The sequence below is a fragment of the Moschus berezovskii genome, chromosome 21 (genome assembly GCF_049115385.1).
Source record: "Moschus berezovskii isolate FMDL1 chromosome 21, NW_MosBer_1.0, whole genome shotgun sequence".
NCBI lineage: Eukaryota > Metazoa > Chordata > Mammalia > Artiodactyla > Moschidae > Moschus > Moschus berezovskii.
In genome coordinates, this window is record NC_142480.1 from 38,047,709 (window position 1) to 38,065,514 (window position 17,806).

General features: G+C 38.1%; 1 protein-coding gene across 4 annotated transcripts in view; it reads left to right on the forward strand.

Moving 5' to 3' along the window:
* The window catches only part of SCAPER (S-phase cyclin A associated protein in the ER), a 420,138-nt gene that overhangs the window by 21,023 nt on the left and 381,309 nt on the right, over window positions 1–17,806 (forward strand). For all 4 annotated transcript variants that reach the window (XM_055418057.2, XM_055418061.2, XM_055418059.2 and 1 more), the window contains exons 2-3: window positions 790–856; window positions 17,060–17,177. In XM_055418057.2, coding sequence (XP_055274032.1) covers window positions 854–856; window positions 17,060–17,177 — 121 coding nt within the window. In that variant the 5' untranslated portion in view covers window positions 790–853. The remainder of the gene's footprint in view (window positions 1–789; window positions 857–17,059; window positions 17,178–17,806) is intronic.

Below are 17,806 nucleotides of genomic sequence, written 5' to 3' on the forward strand. Positions count from 1 at the left end.
TCCTAAGGAGAGGTTCGGAGAAGGCAATGGCACCCCACTCCAGTCCTCTTGCCTGGAAAATCCCATGGACGGAGGAGCCTGGTAGGCTGCAGTCCATGGGGTTGCGAAGTCGGATACGACTGAGCAACTTCACTTTCACTTTTCACTTTCATGCATTGGAGCAGGAAATGGCAACCCACTCCAGTGTTCTTGCCTGGAGAATCCCAGGGATGGTGGAGCCTGGTGGGCTGCCGTCTTTGGGGTCGCACAGAGTCGGACACGACTGAAGCGACTTAGCAGCAGCAGCAGCAAGGAGAGGTTACACAGTGTTTTATATATTGAGTCGAAATTCATTAGTGGGTCATAATTAAGTGAAAACAGTATTTAAATAATGAAATAGAGTAGGAAATATTAGAGTGCATCTCTCACAATAGAGGTAAATGTTACTTCATGAAACTTTGTTTCAATATGAAGTATGTATTTATCAGTTCAGTTCAGTTCAGTCCAGTCGCTCAGTTGTGTCCGACTCTAGTAAAAAAGTTTGAAGCCTCAGATTAGGATATCAGAGACTATTTATGTAATTAATACTTTTTCTCTTCGATATCATTATTTTTGGAGTGCATTGAGGTGTTGTTTAGCATAAAACATGCTATAGTATAACCAAATGAAATATAAAGGAGTAATGTTTTGTTGTTGTTGCATCTAATGAGAAACTTAATGGGAATGAAATTTTTATCTTTTTATAAACAAATATGATTTTATGGCAGTGTTATGGCTAATAGTATGTACTATATATTTTTTTTATTATAGGAATCATACTCCATGGGTTTGTGTGGTAAATGAGCTTCTTGGCATAGAAAGGAATTAAAAAATAATGGTAAGTGATCAATTTACCTTAAGCACTAACTTTAGTTTTTTTAGCCTCCTTCTACCTCCCTTCCTTCATTCTGTTTTCATTCATCATCCTTTTTGATGCAATATTTGTTACCTACAAGATACTCTGTGAAACACGTGTTATAAAGCAGTTAAGGTGACTGACAGTAAGTGTACTGTTCAGCCCTAGAGCCATAGACGCTCACTCTTAACATTTGTGTGACCTAGGGCAAGAATACAGATGGAAGTTAGCTTTTTTCTTAATGTCTTAATCTTAAAAGGTTATAAATTAGTTTATGTTAGCAGCTTGACCTACTTTCCTACCCAGGGCTCAGCCAGCTCTTAAAGGAGAAATGTTCTCCCTGGGATTGGCAGGGCGGAAGTTGGGCCAGGATGGTCTCTGAATCTCAGGTGGACACTAATGTGGTCAAACTCCCCAGAAACCCTGGGCAGATGAGTTTACCTTCCCCATATTCTGCTTTTTAAACTCAAGATTTACAGGCAGTTCTAAGTATCTACTCAAAAACTATCTCACTCAAACCCAGGAGGAGGAAATATGGTTTATGGGATAATCCAGGTGACTAGAGACTTCTTATGGGAAATGGGGGGTGGCTATTTTTAAGTAAAATTAGATATTTTTGTTTTGGTTTCCCAGCACAGAGGCTGTGCTTTGCCTTCTTCCTTCTCTTCCTCATTGTTTGCTCTTAGGGTGGGGAGGCCTCAGTTCAGTGTGTGAATCCCCCTCTATTAATTCCTATATACTCAATTAGTTACTTGCTATCTTTTTGTTTTGACATTTTTGATGTTTTGGTATTTTGATAGGTGTAATCTTCTAAAATGTAGGACTTAGGGCAGGAACCTCCTCTTTTGGGTGTAAATGTAGGATTATATCTACTTATATTTTCCTTTCCTATCTCATCTGCCCCATTCCACACTCCAGTTTCTTTTATATCTTAAAGACATAAATAATAAATTCTGAGTTTAAAATTTTTTAAATCTGTCATTTGGGATCATTCTTCTTCTGCCTTTTATATTCTGAGAATTTCTTACAGTGAGGGCCGTTCAGTTCTAAGCTCTGTTTTTGTTTGTCTGAATCTTTTTTCCTGCCCCATGGTGTTGCTGAATGTAGAAGTCTAGATTGAGAAAATTTTCTCTCAGTATTCTGGAAAAATTTATTCCACTGTTTTCAGCCTCTTTTTAGTCTTTCAGAAAGTTATTTGATTTATTTATTTATGGCTGTGCTGTCTTCATTGCTTCACGGGCTTTTCTCTAGTTGTGGAAAGTGGGGGCTACTCTCTAGTTGCGGTGTACAGGCCTCTCATCGCAGTGGCTTCTCTGGTTGTGGAGCTTAGGCTCTGGGATGCATGGACTTCAGTAGGTGTGGCACAGGGGCTTAGTTGCTCCACAGCGTGTGGGATTTTCCTGGATCAGGGATCAAACTCACGTCTCCTGCATTGGCGGGCGGGTTCTTTACCACTGTGCCACCAGGGAAGCCTCTCTTTTTGATTTGTTTTGTTTTAATATTATATACAATGTTTCATGCTTGCTAAGTTGATTTAGTTGTGTCCTACTCTTTGTGATCCTATGGACTGCATGCTGCCAGGCTCCTCTGCCCATGAAATTTTTCCAGGCAAGAATACTAGAATGGATTGCCATGTCCTCCTTCAGGGGAATCTCCCTGACCCAGGGATCGAACCCACATCTCATTATGTTTACTGGGTTGGCAGGTGGGTTCTTTACCACTATACAATGTTTATGTGGTTCAGAATGCAAACTCTTTTTTTTCCTTAATATATACATTTTATTGAAGTATAGTTGACTTACAGTGTTTCAGGTACACAGCAAGGTGATTCTGTTATACATGTACACATATTATATTTCAGATTATTTTTGATTATAGGTTATTGCAAGATATTGGCTGTAGTTCCCTTTGCTATATAGTAAAGCTTTGTTGTGTATCTGTTTTTTAAATTACATATCTAACATTCTGTTCATACTAAGTCAAACAAATAGGTAGAATCAAAATGTCATAAATTTTTTAGCTAGGCAAAAAGTTCTAAGTTTTCTAAAATATATAATTACACGTCAGTTCAGTCAGTTCAGTCGCTCAGTCGTGTCCGACTTCTCCTCCCGACCCCAACCTTTCCCAGCATCAGAGTCTTTTCCAGTGAATCAACTCATCGCATGAGGTGGCCAAAGTATTGCAGTTTCAGCTTTAGCATGTGTAAAGGCATTTCTGCTATGCTTGATAAAGCCTTGAGAAAGAACATAAAAAAAAGAGACAGAGAAATTGGAAAACATAAACTGAATGAAATGGGAGCACTGAATATGAAATAGAAAAAAATGAAACAAACTAGATAAAAAAGATCATATAGTCTAGTTTTTAAATATGGTTGCTTATTAGAAACACATCTGGAGCTTTGTAGAAAAAAAGCAATACCTGGGCATTTGTATTTTTCAAAAAATTCCAAGGTAATTCTGGCATGTATCTTGATTTTAAAAAGTGATTAGAAGTTTTTCTATTAAATGGTAGCTTTAGTGATATAGAATTCTATTAATTTCTGTTGACTGATCATGATATAATGGTATTAAGTAATAGTTATATAATCACAATAGTAAAACTTTTTTTTAAAACAATTTTCACAATCAATAGCCAGACAAAAAAATAAGATAATTATATTTGTAAGTTACAATGGAAACATGATTGACCTAACAATATAAAATAATTACATACAATTTGAGGGGTTAAGTAGAGTGATGTGGTTAAATGGAAGTGCATACACGCACATGTTTTTTCCACCTTCTGGCATTTAATCTGTTTACATTTAAGGTAATTATCCATATCTGATGCTGGGAGGGATTGGGGGCAGGAGGAGAAGGGGACGACAGAGAATGAGATGGCTGGATGGCATCACCGACTCGATGGACATGAGTTTGAGTGAACTCCGGGAGTTGGTGATGGACAGGGAGGCCTGGCGTGCTGTGATTCATGGGGTCACAAAGAGTCGGACATGACTGAGCGACTGAACTGAACTGAACTGATGATCATATTACCATTCTTAATTGTTTTAGGTTTATTTTGTGTAGGTCTTTTCCTTCTCTTGTGTTTCCTGCCTGAAGAAGGAACTTTATGCCCAGAGAGGTTCCTTTAGCATTTGTTGTAAAGCTGATTTGGTGGTGCTATTCATAACTTAAAAGTTAGCTATTCATAACTTTTGTTTGTCTGGAAAGCTTTTGATTTCTTCATCAGTCTGAACAGAGTCTTGCTGGGTGAAATATTCTTGGTTGTAGGTTCTTCCCTTTCATCACGTTAAATATATTGTGCCAATCCCTTCTGGCTTGTAGAGTTTCTCTTGAGAAATCAGCTGATAACCTGATGGGAGTTCCCTTGTAAGTTGTCATTTTTCCCTTTTTGCTTTTAATATTTTATCTTTGTCTTTAATTTTTATCAGTTTGATTACTATGTGTCTTGGTGTGTTCCTCCTTGGGTTTATCCTTCCTGGGACTCTGTGCTTCCTGGACTTGGTTGACTATTTCCTTTCCCATGTTACAGAATTTTTCAGCTATTGTATTCTCATATATTTTCTCAGGTCCTTTCTCCCTCTCTTCTCCTTCTGGGACCCCTATGATGTGAATGTTGGTACGTTTAATGTTGTCTCAGAGGTCTCTTAGGCTGTCTTCGTTGTTTTTTTTTTTTCATTCTTTTTTCTATATTCCGTTCTGTGGCACTGAATTCCACCATTCTGTCCTCAGGTCACTGGTCTGTTCTTCTGGCTCAGTTGTTCTGCTATTGATTCCTTAGTCTAGTGTGTGGTTCATATCTGGTTTTTTGTTATTTAGTTCTTCTAGGTCTTTGGTAAATATTTCTTACATCTCCATTCTGTTTCTGATATCCTTGATCATCTTCACTATCATTATTCTGAATTCTTTTTCTAGAAGGTTGCCTATTTCCACTTCATTTGGTTGTTTTTCTGGGGTTTTATCTTATCCCTTCATTTGGGACATACTCTCTGCTTTTTCATCCTGATTAACTTTCTGTAATGTAGTTTTTGTTCTAGCTGCTCTGGGATTGTGTTTCTTCTTGCATCTTCTCTCTGCCCTCTGGCGGATGAGGCTAAGAGCTTGTGTAAGCTTCCTGATGGGAAGGTTGTTTTTTCTGTTGTTCAGTCGCCAAGTTGCATCTGACTCTTTTCAACCCCATGGACTGAAGCACACTAGCTTCCCTGTCCCTCACCTTCTCCCAGAATTTGCCCAAGTTCATGTCCATTGAGTTGGTGATACTGTCCAACCATCTCATCCTCTTGTCACCCCCTTCTCCTGCTCTCAATCTTTCCCAGCTTCAAGCTTTTTTCTAATGAGTCGGCTCTTCACATCAGAGGGCCAAAGTACTGGAGCTGGAGCTTCAGCTTCAGCATCAGTTCTAATGAGTATTTAGGGTTGATTTCCTTTAATACTGACTGGTTTGATGCTTTGCAGTCCAAGGGACTCTCAAGAGTCTTCTCCAGCACCATAGTTCGAAAGCATCAATTCTTCAGCACTCTGCCCTCTTTATGGTCCAGCTCTCACAGCTGTATATGATTACTGGAAAGACCATAGCCTTGACTATACAGACCTTTGTCGGCAAAGTGATGTCTTTGCTTTTTAATATACTGTCTGGGTTTGTCATAGCTTTCCTTGCAAGAAGCAATTGTCTTCTAATTTCATGGCTGCAGTCACCACCCACAGTGATTTTTGAGCCCAAGAAGAAGAAATCTGCCACTGCTTCCACCTTTCCCCCTTCTATTTGCCATGAAGTGAGGGGACTGGATGCCATGATCTTAGTTTTTTTGATGTTGAGTTTTAAGCTAGCTTTTTCACTCTCTTTTCCCACTTTCATCAAGAGGCTCTTTAGTTCCTCTCTGCTTTCTGCCATTAAAGTGGTATCATCTGCATATCTGAGATTGTTGATATTTCTCCTGGAAATCTTGATTCCAGCTTGTAACTTATGTAGCCTGGCATTTTGTATGATGAGCTCTGCATGTAAGTTAGATAAACAGGGTGACAATAGACAGTCTTGTTGTATTCCTTTCTCAGTTTTCAACCTGTGAGTTGTTCTATGTAAGGTTCTAACTGTTGCTTTTTGACCTGCATACAGGTTTCTCAGAAGACAGGTAGGATGGTCTGGTATTCCCACCTCTCTGAGAGTTTTCCACAGTTTGTTATGATCCATACAATCAAAGGCTTTAGAATAGTCAGTGAAACAGAGGTAGATATTTTTCTGGAATTTCCTTGCTTTCTCTGTGATCCAGCGATTGTTGACAATTTGATCTCTGGTTTCTTTGCCTTTTCTAATCCAGCTTGAAGATTTGGAAGTTTTCAGTTTCACATAATGCTGTAGCCTCGCTTGAAGGATTTTGAGCATAACCTTACTAGCATGGGAGATGAGTGCAATTGTCTGGTAGTTTGAACATTCTTTAGTACTACCCTTCTTGGAAATTGGGATGAAGATTGACCTTTTCCTGTCTTGTGGCCACTGCTGGATTTACCAAACTTGCTGACATATTGAGTGCAACACTTTGATTGCATCATCTTATAGGATTTTAAACAGCTCTGCTGAAATTCCATCACCTCCACTAGCTTTATTGGCAGCATTGCTTCCTAAGGCCCACTTGACTTCACACTCCAGGATGTCTGGTTCTGGGTGAGTGACCCCACCATTGTGGTTATCCAGTCGTTAAGACCTTTTTTGTACAGTTCTTCTGGGTATTCTTGCCATCTCTTTTGATCTCTTCCACTTCTGTTACTTCTTTACCATTTCTGTCCTTTATTGTGCCCATCTTTATATGAAATATTCCCTTGATATCTCTGATTTTCTTGAAGAGATTTCTAGTCTTTTCCATTCTATCGTTTTCCTCTATTTCTTTGCATTGTTCACTTAAGAAGACTTCTTTCTCTCTCCTTGCTATTCTCTGGAACTTTGCATTCAGTGGGGTATATCTTTCTCTTTCTCCTTTGCCTTTTGATTCTCTTCTTTTCTCAGCTGTACTGAGAAAATGGCTTCTCAGACAGCCATTTTGCCTTCTTGGATTTCCTTTTCTTTGGCATGGTTTTGGTTACCTTCTCCTGTACAGTGTTATGTATCTCCATCCATAGTTCTTCAGGCACTCTGTCTCTCAAATCTAATCCCTTTAATCTCTTTGTCACTTCCACTATATAATCATAAGGGATTTGATTTAGGTCATACCTGAATGGCCTAGTGATTTTCCCTACTTTCTTCACTTTAAGTCTGAATTTTGCAATAAGGAGCTCATGATCTGAGCCATAGCCAGCCCCAGGTCTTGATTTTGCTGGCTGTATAGAGCTTCTCCATCTTTGGCTGCGTAGAATATAATCAATCTGAGTTTTTGGTATTGACCATCTGGTGGTGTCCACGTGGGGAGTCATTTCTTGTATTGTTGGAAGAAGGTGTTTGCTCTGACCAATGTGTTCTCTTGGCATAACTCTGTTAGCCTTTGCCCTTCTTTCTTTTGTACTCCAAGGCCAAACTTGCCTGTTACTTCAGGTATCTCTCAACTGCCTACTTCAGCATTCCAGTCCCCTCTGATGAAAAGGGCATCTTTTTTTTGGTGTTAGTTCTAAAAGGCCTTAGAGGTCTTCATAGAACCAAATGGTACCCCAATAAAAACTGAACTATTACAAAAGATGTAGGCAGTAAATGCTGGGGAGGAAGCCAATAAATGTACATTGTAGAGTGCAGACCATGCTAAATAGAAGAGAAAATCTGATATAAATGCGCTGAATTAGGAGGGAGCTTGGTGGCTATAGGGAACTGATTAAATGTCAGTGGAGTTGGAGATGGCAGACAGGAAGAGCAATGAAGATGAGGCTTGTTTGTGCTTTTAGATAATGCCAGATTTCATAAGTTTTTGTATATTAGTTTAACTTTCTGTCAGCAGTGCAAGCAGTTGCCCAACTCCTTGTCATCACATGGTATTGTCATTTATTTTAAAATGTTTTAATATTTTCAGTACTTACTTTTGAGTACCTTTTCATATGATAGTTGGTTATTTATATGTCTTTCGTGAATGCCTATTCAATTTTCATTTTCTTTTTGGGTTATCTTTCTTTTTCTAATTGATTTAAGGAGTTCTTTATTCTGGGTATAAGAGCTTTGTTACTTTTACACATATATCTTCTTTGTGGCTTGCTTTTTCATTCTTTTAATGATGTCTTTTTAATATAAGAATGTGTTCTTAATTCCAATGAAGTTCATAATTTTTTTCCTACATGATTAGTGCTTTTTTTGTATCCCAATTAAGACTTTTTTCTGTGCTTGAAGATCATGAAAATATCATCCTTTATTATCATTATTTTTAGGACCTCTTATTTTCCTGTCATTTCAGATTTAAGAAAGGTTGCAAGAGGAGTACAGATAATTCTCTGATATTCTTTCACTAACTTTACCAATTACTAATTTTGTCTCTTTTCCTTTCTCATATTCTTTTATTTTATATGTGTGTGTGTGTATAAAATATAGATACATACACACATACACATATAAAATCACATATAGAGAATTCCCTGGTGGTCCCGTGGTTAGGACTCTGTGCTTCCACTGTCAGGGGTCTAGGTTCCATCCTTGCTTGGGCAACTAGGATCCCACATACTGCATGGTATGGCCAAAAGAAAAATCACGTATAGAGTCAAAGACATATACATATATAGCTACACACATGTACATTTATTTGTAGACACATCCCTGCATCAGGCAGATCTCCTGGAGAAGGGAATGGCTTCCCACTCTAGTACTCTTGTCTGGAGAATTCCATGGATAGAGTAGCTTGACAGGCTACTCTATAGCCTGTGGGGTTGCAAAGAGTCAGACAACTGAGTGACTAACTCTTTCACTTTTTCATAAATACATGCCTATTACTCTTCCATGAACCTCTTAAGAATATTTTGATCTTGAGGAGACAGCAGTGAGGGGTGGTATGAAGAGATCTTAGTTCCCTGCCCAGGAACTGAACCTGGGTAGCCTGGGTGAATTCAATGGACATGAGTTTCAGCAAACTCTGGGAGATAATGAAGAACAGGGAAGCCTAGCATGCTGCGATACATGGGGTCATAGAGAGTCAGATGTGACTTAGCAACTGAACAATAACAATAGCCTGGGTGAAAACCAGGAATTATCTCTACTAGACCACCCGTAGGGCTAGCGGCTAGAAGCAAAGTTGCTCTGGCTCTTGTGCCCATTGAAAAATGAATTTCTCAAGAAGGTAAAAGCTATAAAAATAGGTACAGAGTTTATTATTAGAGACGTAGCACAGCAAATGGGAGAGCACACAGAGAAACAGTTTATTTCAGACAGAAGCAAGGCAGAGGTACACGCCCAGAGAGAAAGGGTGTGGGTGTCCTGCCTGTGAGGAGGAGCACACCGAGAGGCGAGTCAGATCACTTACACAGGGCAGTTCTTTCAGGTCTGTTTTGAAGAAGGTCACTTGATTTGGGTCATATTTTCTTGTCACAGACTCAGATTTTGTGTTTTTGGCAGAATATCACGTGAATGGTGTATCCTTCTCAGTATATCACATCAGGAAGCATATGATGTCAGTTTGTCCTACTGTTGGTCATGTGGACTCTGATCACTTGGTTAATATAGGGTATTGTCAGGTTTTTCTCTTTGAAGTTTGCTTTGTCTTTTGAAAGTAGTATGTTATTTGTTGAGAGAGACTTTGAGGCTATGTAAATATCCTGCAACTCATCAAACCATCTATCCGCTAGTTTTAGCATTCACTGATGATAATAATTATTAGTTATCTTCATGCCTATCTATCTGTCTGCCTGTCTTTCAGACTTCTTGGATTTTTTATTTTATTTAATATTACATTCTTTATTTTGATGCTCATATTGTCCTTGACTTAGCTGGTGGAAGTTCCTTCACACTGGCTCTTGTATCTTTTCATATGCTTCTATTATTCTTTGAGTCCTTCTGTACTTTCTAGTCTAACAAGCTATTCTAGATTCACCTTATAATTTCCCTCTCATTCTTTTTCTCACCTTATTACATGGACTAGGAACTTCAGTATCATGATGATGGAAGTGGTGATTATAGGCATCCTGTCTCTTTCAAGATAGTGTCATTTAATATGATATTTACTGAGGTTTATGAAGAATTTTTATCATAGATGGGTATCCAGGTTTATCACTTGCTTTTTTCATCTGTTGAAAAGAACATCAAACTCTTCTCCTTTATTTAGTTAATATGATGAATTGCATTCATTGATTTAAAAATGTTAAACTAGCCTTGCTTCCTGAAATAAAATCAACTTGGTTGTGATGTTTTCACTGGATTCAGTCAGCAGATGTGTGTGTGTGTGTGTGTGTGTGTGTGTAGGTATATGTAATGTAAAAGTTCATATTGTTACTTTTGAAGGAGTTTGAACTGCTTATTTACTTTTCTTGTCCTCTTAGGTTCTAATATTCAGGGTCATGAGTCACTCTGTGACTTGAGATTTGATCCTTCATTTTTTTCTCTGGAAGAATTTAGTATAATTTCTCCTTCAGTGAGGAAGGGAATTCATCAGTGAAACTCATTTAAGCCTGGATTTTCTTTTATGGAATTTCTTCAGTAAATATTTCTTCAGTGTTTAAAAATTTTTAATTTCTTTAGTAAATACTCAGATTTTTCTATTTCCTTTTATGCCAAAGAAAGAAAGATAGCACTAAGTCATGTCCAACTCTTGAGATCCCATGAACTGCAGCCCGCCAGACTCCTCTGTCCATGGGATTGTCCAGGCAGGAATACTGGAGTGGATTGCCATTTCCTTCTCCAGGGGATCTTCCCAACCCAGAAATTGAACCCAGATCTCCCGCATTGCAGGCAGATACTTTACTGACTGAGCTACGCAGGAAGCCCCAGGATTTTATGCCTAGATTTGGTTAAATCGTGTTTTTCAAGGAATTTGTGCATTTCATAAAAATTTTCAAATTCATATTTTATTTATAACATTCTTTTATCTTTCTGATGTCTAGAGGCTCTAGAATCTTAAGTGATGTTCCTTTTTGTTCTTGGTATTGATAATTTTTGCCTTCTTTCTTCTCTTTGCTTCATCAGTCTTGCTAAGAGGTATATGCATTTCTTGGTAAACATTCTAAACACTTGCTTTCTTAGGTAATATACTGTAAGAGTCAAACTTAAAAACTTTACCTCAAGACTGATGTGTATAATTTTTATTGAAACATTTAGTATTTGAACAAGCCTCTGTAAAATCTCCATATGGCACTAGGTGGCACACTGTGACTTTGGATGAAAATACATATATTTTGTTTAAATCTCTTGGAAGAAAAGAACCTATGTGAAAATACTGTTTGAAATAGACATCTGGAATATTATGGAGTATCTCTGACTCATTTATTGCATTTCAAACCCTGATGCTTAAATTTAAAAGTTTAAAATTATATTAAGTTACTACTGAGATTTTTTTTTATAAGAATAGGATTACTAAAATTGATCAAAATATATGAGTTTTTACTGAAAAGAGTTCATTCAGCTTATGTTGCAGAAGGCAGCTGTCCTTTAAACTGAGAAATGGTTTTCAATCATGTGTTGTAGTAAGATGAGTGTTATAATGCTTTTCTTTATAAAGTATTGGAATTAAGAATGATGACAGTCCTGAGCTGGTGGTTTTTCTTTGAATGTGTGTATGTGTACTAAGTATAAAAGAAGTAACCTCATAATTTTGTAGTAGAACTGAAATGTTTGTAGAATAAGAAAATACTAGATTTCAAGTTTTCTGGTACTACAACATTGCTGTCTTGTGGTCATTGTAGTTCTGAGAAACTCACTATTTTATGAAGACTCTTGAGTTATAAAGAATATGATAGTAAATTTTATGACCTGATATATATCTGTGTATATTTACCTATACAATTTTCTTTGGTTGCATAAGAAAATTATCTGAAAAAGAGATGAAAAGTAGGTGACCTATAGACATTTAGTCATCTGGCCTGAAAAGAATAGTGATACTTCTTGGTTAAAACAATACTTAGATAATCTAAATGATAAATGCCAACCTAAGTTATATAAAGCTAATAATCATTGGGAAATGTCTTTTAGCAGAAGGAAGCGATTTTATGATATTATCATTGATTGGAAAATATGGGAATAGAAAAGCGATGATTCAAGTGTTTTGCACAGAATGGAGCTGTAACATTGTTCACGAACTAATGAGTTTCAGTGAAAGCTTATGAGTCATATAAGTAGATGTAATGTGTATATCCAGGGTAAGGTCGGAGTAATGAAGAAATGTGGGTACAGGTGTTTATATTTAAAATATCAAAAGTTAAGTTCTGGAGAGGAAAATTTGGGTTAACTTTATGTTACAGTCTTAGAGTGGAAGAGAACAGTCTTTGTTTTCCTAATAGTTTGAGCTAGTTGTTTCATTTATGTATTCTGAAATTCAGTTCCTGTTACTCACAGATTTGTCTTCTTTGATTATTCCCTTTTTCCCTAGATATGCAGTTTCACTTTCTGTGGATCATCCCCATCAACATAAAAATACGCTGGCACTCATTTAAAAAACCTTCTCTGTTCATTTCTGCTTTCTTCTTTCTTGGTTCACCTTTATTACAATACTCAAAGTTTTTTTTTTTTTTTTTTTTTAATATTTACTGTCTCCATTTTCTTACTCAGCATTCTCTTGAACTCTCAAGTCAAGATTTTGACCCTACTATTCTACCGAATAGATAGTAATAAGTGACTGATTAGTTTATTATAGATTATTTATTTTATCACTGTCTGGACAATGCAGAGCTGTCCATCTTATTATGCTGTTGCTTCTTTAAAGGTGAACTTTCTCCCCCTCTTCTGTATGCTTTTAAAATTTTCCCTGTGTTTCAGGTTATCATCAATTTTTCTGTGGTCAGTCTCAGCATGGTTTTCTTTGTATTTGTATTTGTCTTGCTTGGAGTTTGTAGAGCTCCTGAAATAACTGAGCTTATATCTCTTGTCAGCTTTATACTATCAAAAGCATTAGTGGAACAGTTGGTGAAATTTAAATAATTACTGTAATTTAGATAATTTGGATCAGTGATAATTTTCTGATTTGATAGTCATAGTATAGTTATATGAGGGAATATCTTTTAGATATATGAAATACACATTGAAGTACTTAAGTGCAAAAAGTACCATGATTACAACTTATTCTCAAATGTGAATTGTTTATTATAGAAGTTGCTTGTGAGCCCCTGCCCTAGCATATAGTGACTTTTCTCTTCTCTCAAAAGCATTTCTGTTGTTCACTTACTCAATTGTGTCCGACTCTGCAACCCAGTGGACTGAAGCACACCAGGCTACCCTGTCCTTCACCATATCCTAGAGCTTGCTCAAACTCATGTCCATTGAGTCAGTGATGCCATCCAGCCATCTCATCCTCTGTTGTCCCCTTCTCCTCTTGCCTTTGATCTTTCCCAGTCTCAAGGTCTTTTCCAACAAGTTGGCTCTTAGCATCAGGTGGCCAAAGTATTAGACTTCAGCTTCAGCATCAGTCCTTCCGATGAATATTCAGGGTTGATTTCCTTTAGGATTGACTGGTTTGATCTCCTTGCAGTCCAAGGGACTCTCAAGAGCCTTCTCCAACATCACAATTCAGAAGCATCAATTCTTTGATGCTCAGCCTTCTTTCGGGTCCAACTCTTACATCCATACATAACTACTAGAAAAACAGTAGCTTTGACTATACGGACTTGTTGGCAAAGTGAAGTCTCTGCTTTTTAACATGCTGTCTAGGTTGTCATAGCTTTTCTTCCAAGGAGCAAGCGTCTTTTAATTTCCTGGCTGCAGTCACTGTCCGCAGTGATTTTGGAGCCCAAGAAAATAAAGTCTGACCCTGTTTTCCTTGTTTCCCCATCTATTTGCCATGAAGTGATGGGACCAGATACCATAATCTTAGTTTTTTGAATGTTGAGTTTTAAGCCAGCTTTTTCACTGTCTTCTTTCACCTTCATCAAGAGGTGCTTTAGTTCCTCTTGGTTTCTGTCATAATGGTGGTGTTATCTGCATATCTGAGGTTGTTGATATTTCTCCTGGCAGTCTTAATTCCGGCTTGTGCTTCATTCAGCCTGGCATTTTGCATGTTGTACTCTGCGTGTAAGTTAAATAAGCAGGGTGACAGTATAAACTTTGATGTACTCCTTTCCCAGTTTTCAAAGTCATACTTCTCATTAATCAATTCCTTTGTTTGAGAATAGTTTGTTGCATTTCTTTCACATACTTCCCAAATAAGCAAGCAATTAAAATCAACCAGTAGGTGAGGAGAACCCAAAACATAAAGAGTAATGTAAGTATGTAATGTAACCACACTGAAAGGGTGAAGATGAGAAGAACCAGTTTAAGTAATTAAGGAAAATAACAATTTAATGAAGGAAACAAGTAATTTAAGTAATTAAGGAAAACACAAAATCTAGTACTTTGGATCCTGTAAGGCTAAAGATAAACCTGTATAGAAATATAATCTTGCTAATAAATGAGTTTCTCACAGAGATATGGGTTAGTGGTTATGAAACTTTTTTTTTTTTTGACTGCACAGTGAAGCTTGTGGGATCTTAGTTCCCTGACCAGGGATTAAACCCAGGCTCTTGACAGTGAAGGGTATTCCCTGGTATCTCAGTTGGTGAAAAATTCTGCCTGCAGTGCAAGAGACCTGGGTTCGATCCCTGGGTCGGGAAGATCCTCTAGAGAAGTAAATGGCTACCCACTCCAGTATTCTGGCCTGGAAAATCCCATGGACAGAGGAGCATGACCGGCTACAGTCCATGAGGTTGCAAGAGTCAGACACGACTTAGTGACTAAAACCACCCACCTCGGCAGTGAAAGCACAGAGTCCTTACCACTGGACTGGACTGCCAGGGAATTCACTACCCCCCGCCCCCCTCACCACCTTTTTCTGAAACTACATATATATATATATATATTAGAATTGAACAGATAAGTAAAAATATTTTAGATGATAAGAGCTGGGAGGCTAAAATGAACTTGTGGTGTAGGATTGAAATGAGAGGTTCAATATCTTTCAGTTTCAATATCTCTATACAGATAAATACAGAAATACAGATGTGTATATTGTGGATTAGTGTGCATATATATAGTTCCTGTTATCTGTCATGATTCTGTGGGTTGACTAGGTGGTTTTTCTGCCTGGGGGCGCCTGGGGTGCTGGGATGCAGCAGTCATCTGAGGGCTTGACTGGGCTGGGATGTCCAGGATGACTCAGTGGATGTTGTCTGTCAGCTGGGAGTTCAGCTGGGGCTGTCAGCCAGAGTGCCGCCCTTATGTGGTATCTCTCCTGGTAACTTTGGCTTCTCATAGCTTGATGACTGGATTTCTAGAGTAAATATCCCAAGAGGGAGCATTCCAAGAGACCCAGATAGAGACTGTGAAACTTTTTATGACCTATTTTCAGGAATTAGCTGTGTCTCTTCCACCTCATTTTGTAGGTCAAAAAAGCAGGTCACAGACCCAGGTTATAGGGGAGGGGATTATACAAAGATAGGAGCATCAGGAGGAGCAGTTTATTGAGGGGAAGTGGGGCATCTCTGGAGACTAGATACCATACTAATTAATCCACATGTTATTTTTTGCTCTTAAGGGTTTGGTTCTCTAATTTGGACTGTTAATTCTTTGAAGACAAGTATATTACCATATGGCTTCCCTGGTAGCTCCGCTGGTAAAGAATCCACCTGTGGTGCAGGAGACCACACCTGGGTTGGCACGATCCCCTGGAGAAGGAAAGAGCAACCCACTCCAGTATTCTTGTCTGGAGAATCCCCATGAACGGAGAAGCCTGGCAGGTTACAGCCCATGGGGTCACGAAGAGTAGGACACTACAGAGAGACTAAGCACAGCACAGCATCAATTCAGTTCAGTTCAGTTGCTCAGCCAACTCTTTGTGACCCCATGGGCTGTAGCACGCCAGGCATCCCTGTCCATCACCAACTCCCAGAGTTTACTTAAACTCATGTCCATTGTGTTGGTGATGCCATCTGGCCATCTCATGCTCTGTCATCATACTACCAGATATTTTTGTATTCTCAGTGTCTTATACAGTGCTTTGCACGTAGTAATTGCCCAGTAAATGTGTTGTTGCCTAAGTATTCCAAGGATGCTAAGAGTTTAGACTGGCAAGAACCAGAAGAGAAGACAAATACACCATTAATGTTGGACTAGAATTTTGGGCTGGACCCAGTAGGGAACTCCCTTCAGAAGGCGGTAGATTGCCCACATGGAATTAGGGTTGGGCAAGGAGGCTGCATCCTTATGCTCATAGGGATGCTCTAGAACTCTTTTATTTTCATAGATTATTGGCTTAGATAAGTGGACTGTTCTGGTTTAGTGTTCATTTGTGGGAAGGTAATTTGATTTATGTTATAGGACTTGGCTTCCATTTGCCCAGGGTCTTGGTGCGGCTGAACCTGTAGGCTAGTGTTGCTTTCAGCTGTTTGGGACAGGAAGAACACACACACACACACACACACACGCACACACGCGCACACACACACACACACACCTACCTCTGTTTGGGACTAGAGAAAGCAAGAACACACACACACACACACCTGTTTGGGACTAGAGAAAGCAAGAACACACACACACACACACACACACACACACACACACCATTGTATGCAGGAGGGCAGAATTATAAATTTTGCAACTTAAATTTTTAAGTTTATAAGAATTATTGTTTAGACTCTCAATAACTTAGAGATAAAATTATGCAGTGAAAATTTACAACTGAGTGAAGATTTAGTTTAGCATTATCCATAGAGAAAGAATAGACGTCTTGAAAAACGTTTTATGTTGTGGAGAACTTTCAAAGGAAATATGTAGCATGTCTGTAAAAACTATGTCTTACCCTGTTGATACATAATGAGGAGTGGTGCTGAAATGGGTACACAGCAGTGTGTGCTCCTTAGGACACTTTCTAAAATCTTAGGTTGAATTTATTCTTAAAATGATTTATTTTTAAAGTTGTAAAATTCAGTCTTGTAAAATTTTAGAACTAAAAAAGACCTGTGACTTACTCTTATTTCTGTATAAGCACCTTTCTGATCCCAAATTAGTTTTAACTCTTTTCTTTCTGAGAAAAGAAGAGTAATGATGAATTTGTTTGCCAACTGTATTTTGTATGTTGACTAACAAACTAATGCATGTTCTCTTATCTGTGCATAGGCTTCATTCCAGCGCTCCAATAGTCATGACAAAGTACGGAGAATAGTTGCAGAGGAGGGTCGTACAGCAAGAAACCTGATAGCTTGGAGTGTTCCACTAGAAAGCAAAGATGATGATGGTATGTATTTTAAAAAGTTTCATTTTTGTTGTGAATTAGAAGATATATTTAGTCTTGAACAGTAGGTGGACTGAAAACTGTTTACAGTTAGAAGTCATGGGCAATTAGTATGTATGAAATCAGAAATAATTTTTAACTGCTTTTTAAATCTTACCTAATATGCAAATGTAAATGACATAGTTTCAGTTTCATACAGGGACAAAATTGGGTGTGTGGTTATGACTGGCAGATGAGTTTTCTTTAAAAAATATTCATTTATTTATTTGGCTGTGCCAGGTCTTAGTTATGGCACACAGGATCTTAATTGCATCATGAGAGATGTTGCAGCACGTGAGCTCCAGAGCATGTGGACTCAGGAATTGTGGCACGTGGGCTTGGTTGCTCTGCAGCATGTGGGATCTTGTAAGACTTCTCAGACCAGGGATGGAACCTGCATTCTCTGCATTGCCAGGTGGATTCTTCACCACTGCACCACCAGCGAAGTCCAGCAGATTAGTTTTTTTAAAAGTTATAGGATATTTAGATTTTTTTCTTTTATTAAATCCTTCTTATAAGTTAAAAAAATTCATTGTATTTACTGTGATTAGATACAATTTGATGTAATGGTTTAGAAAATAAAACGTGTTTCT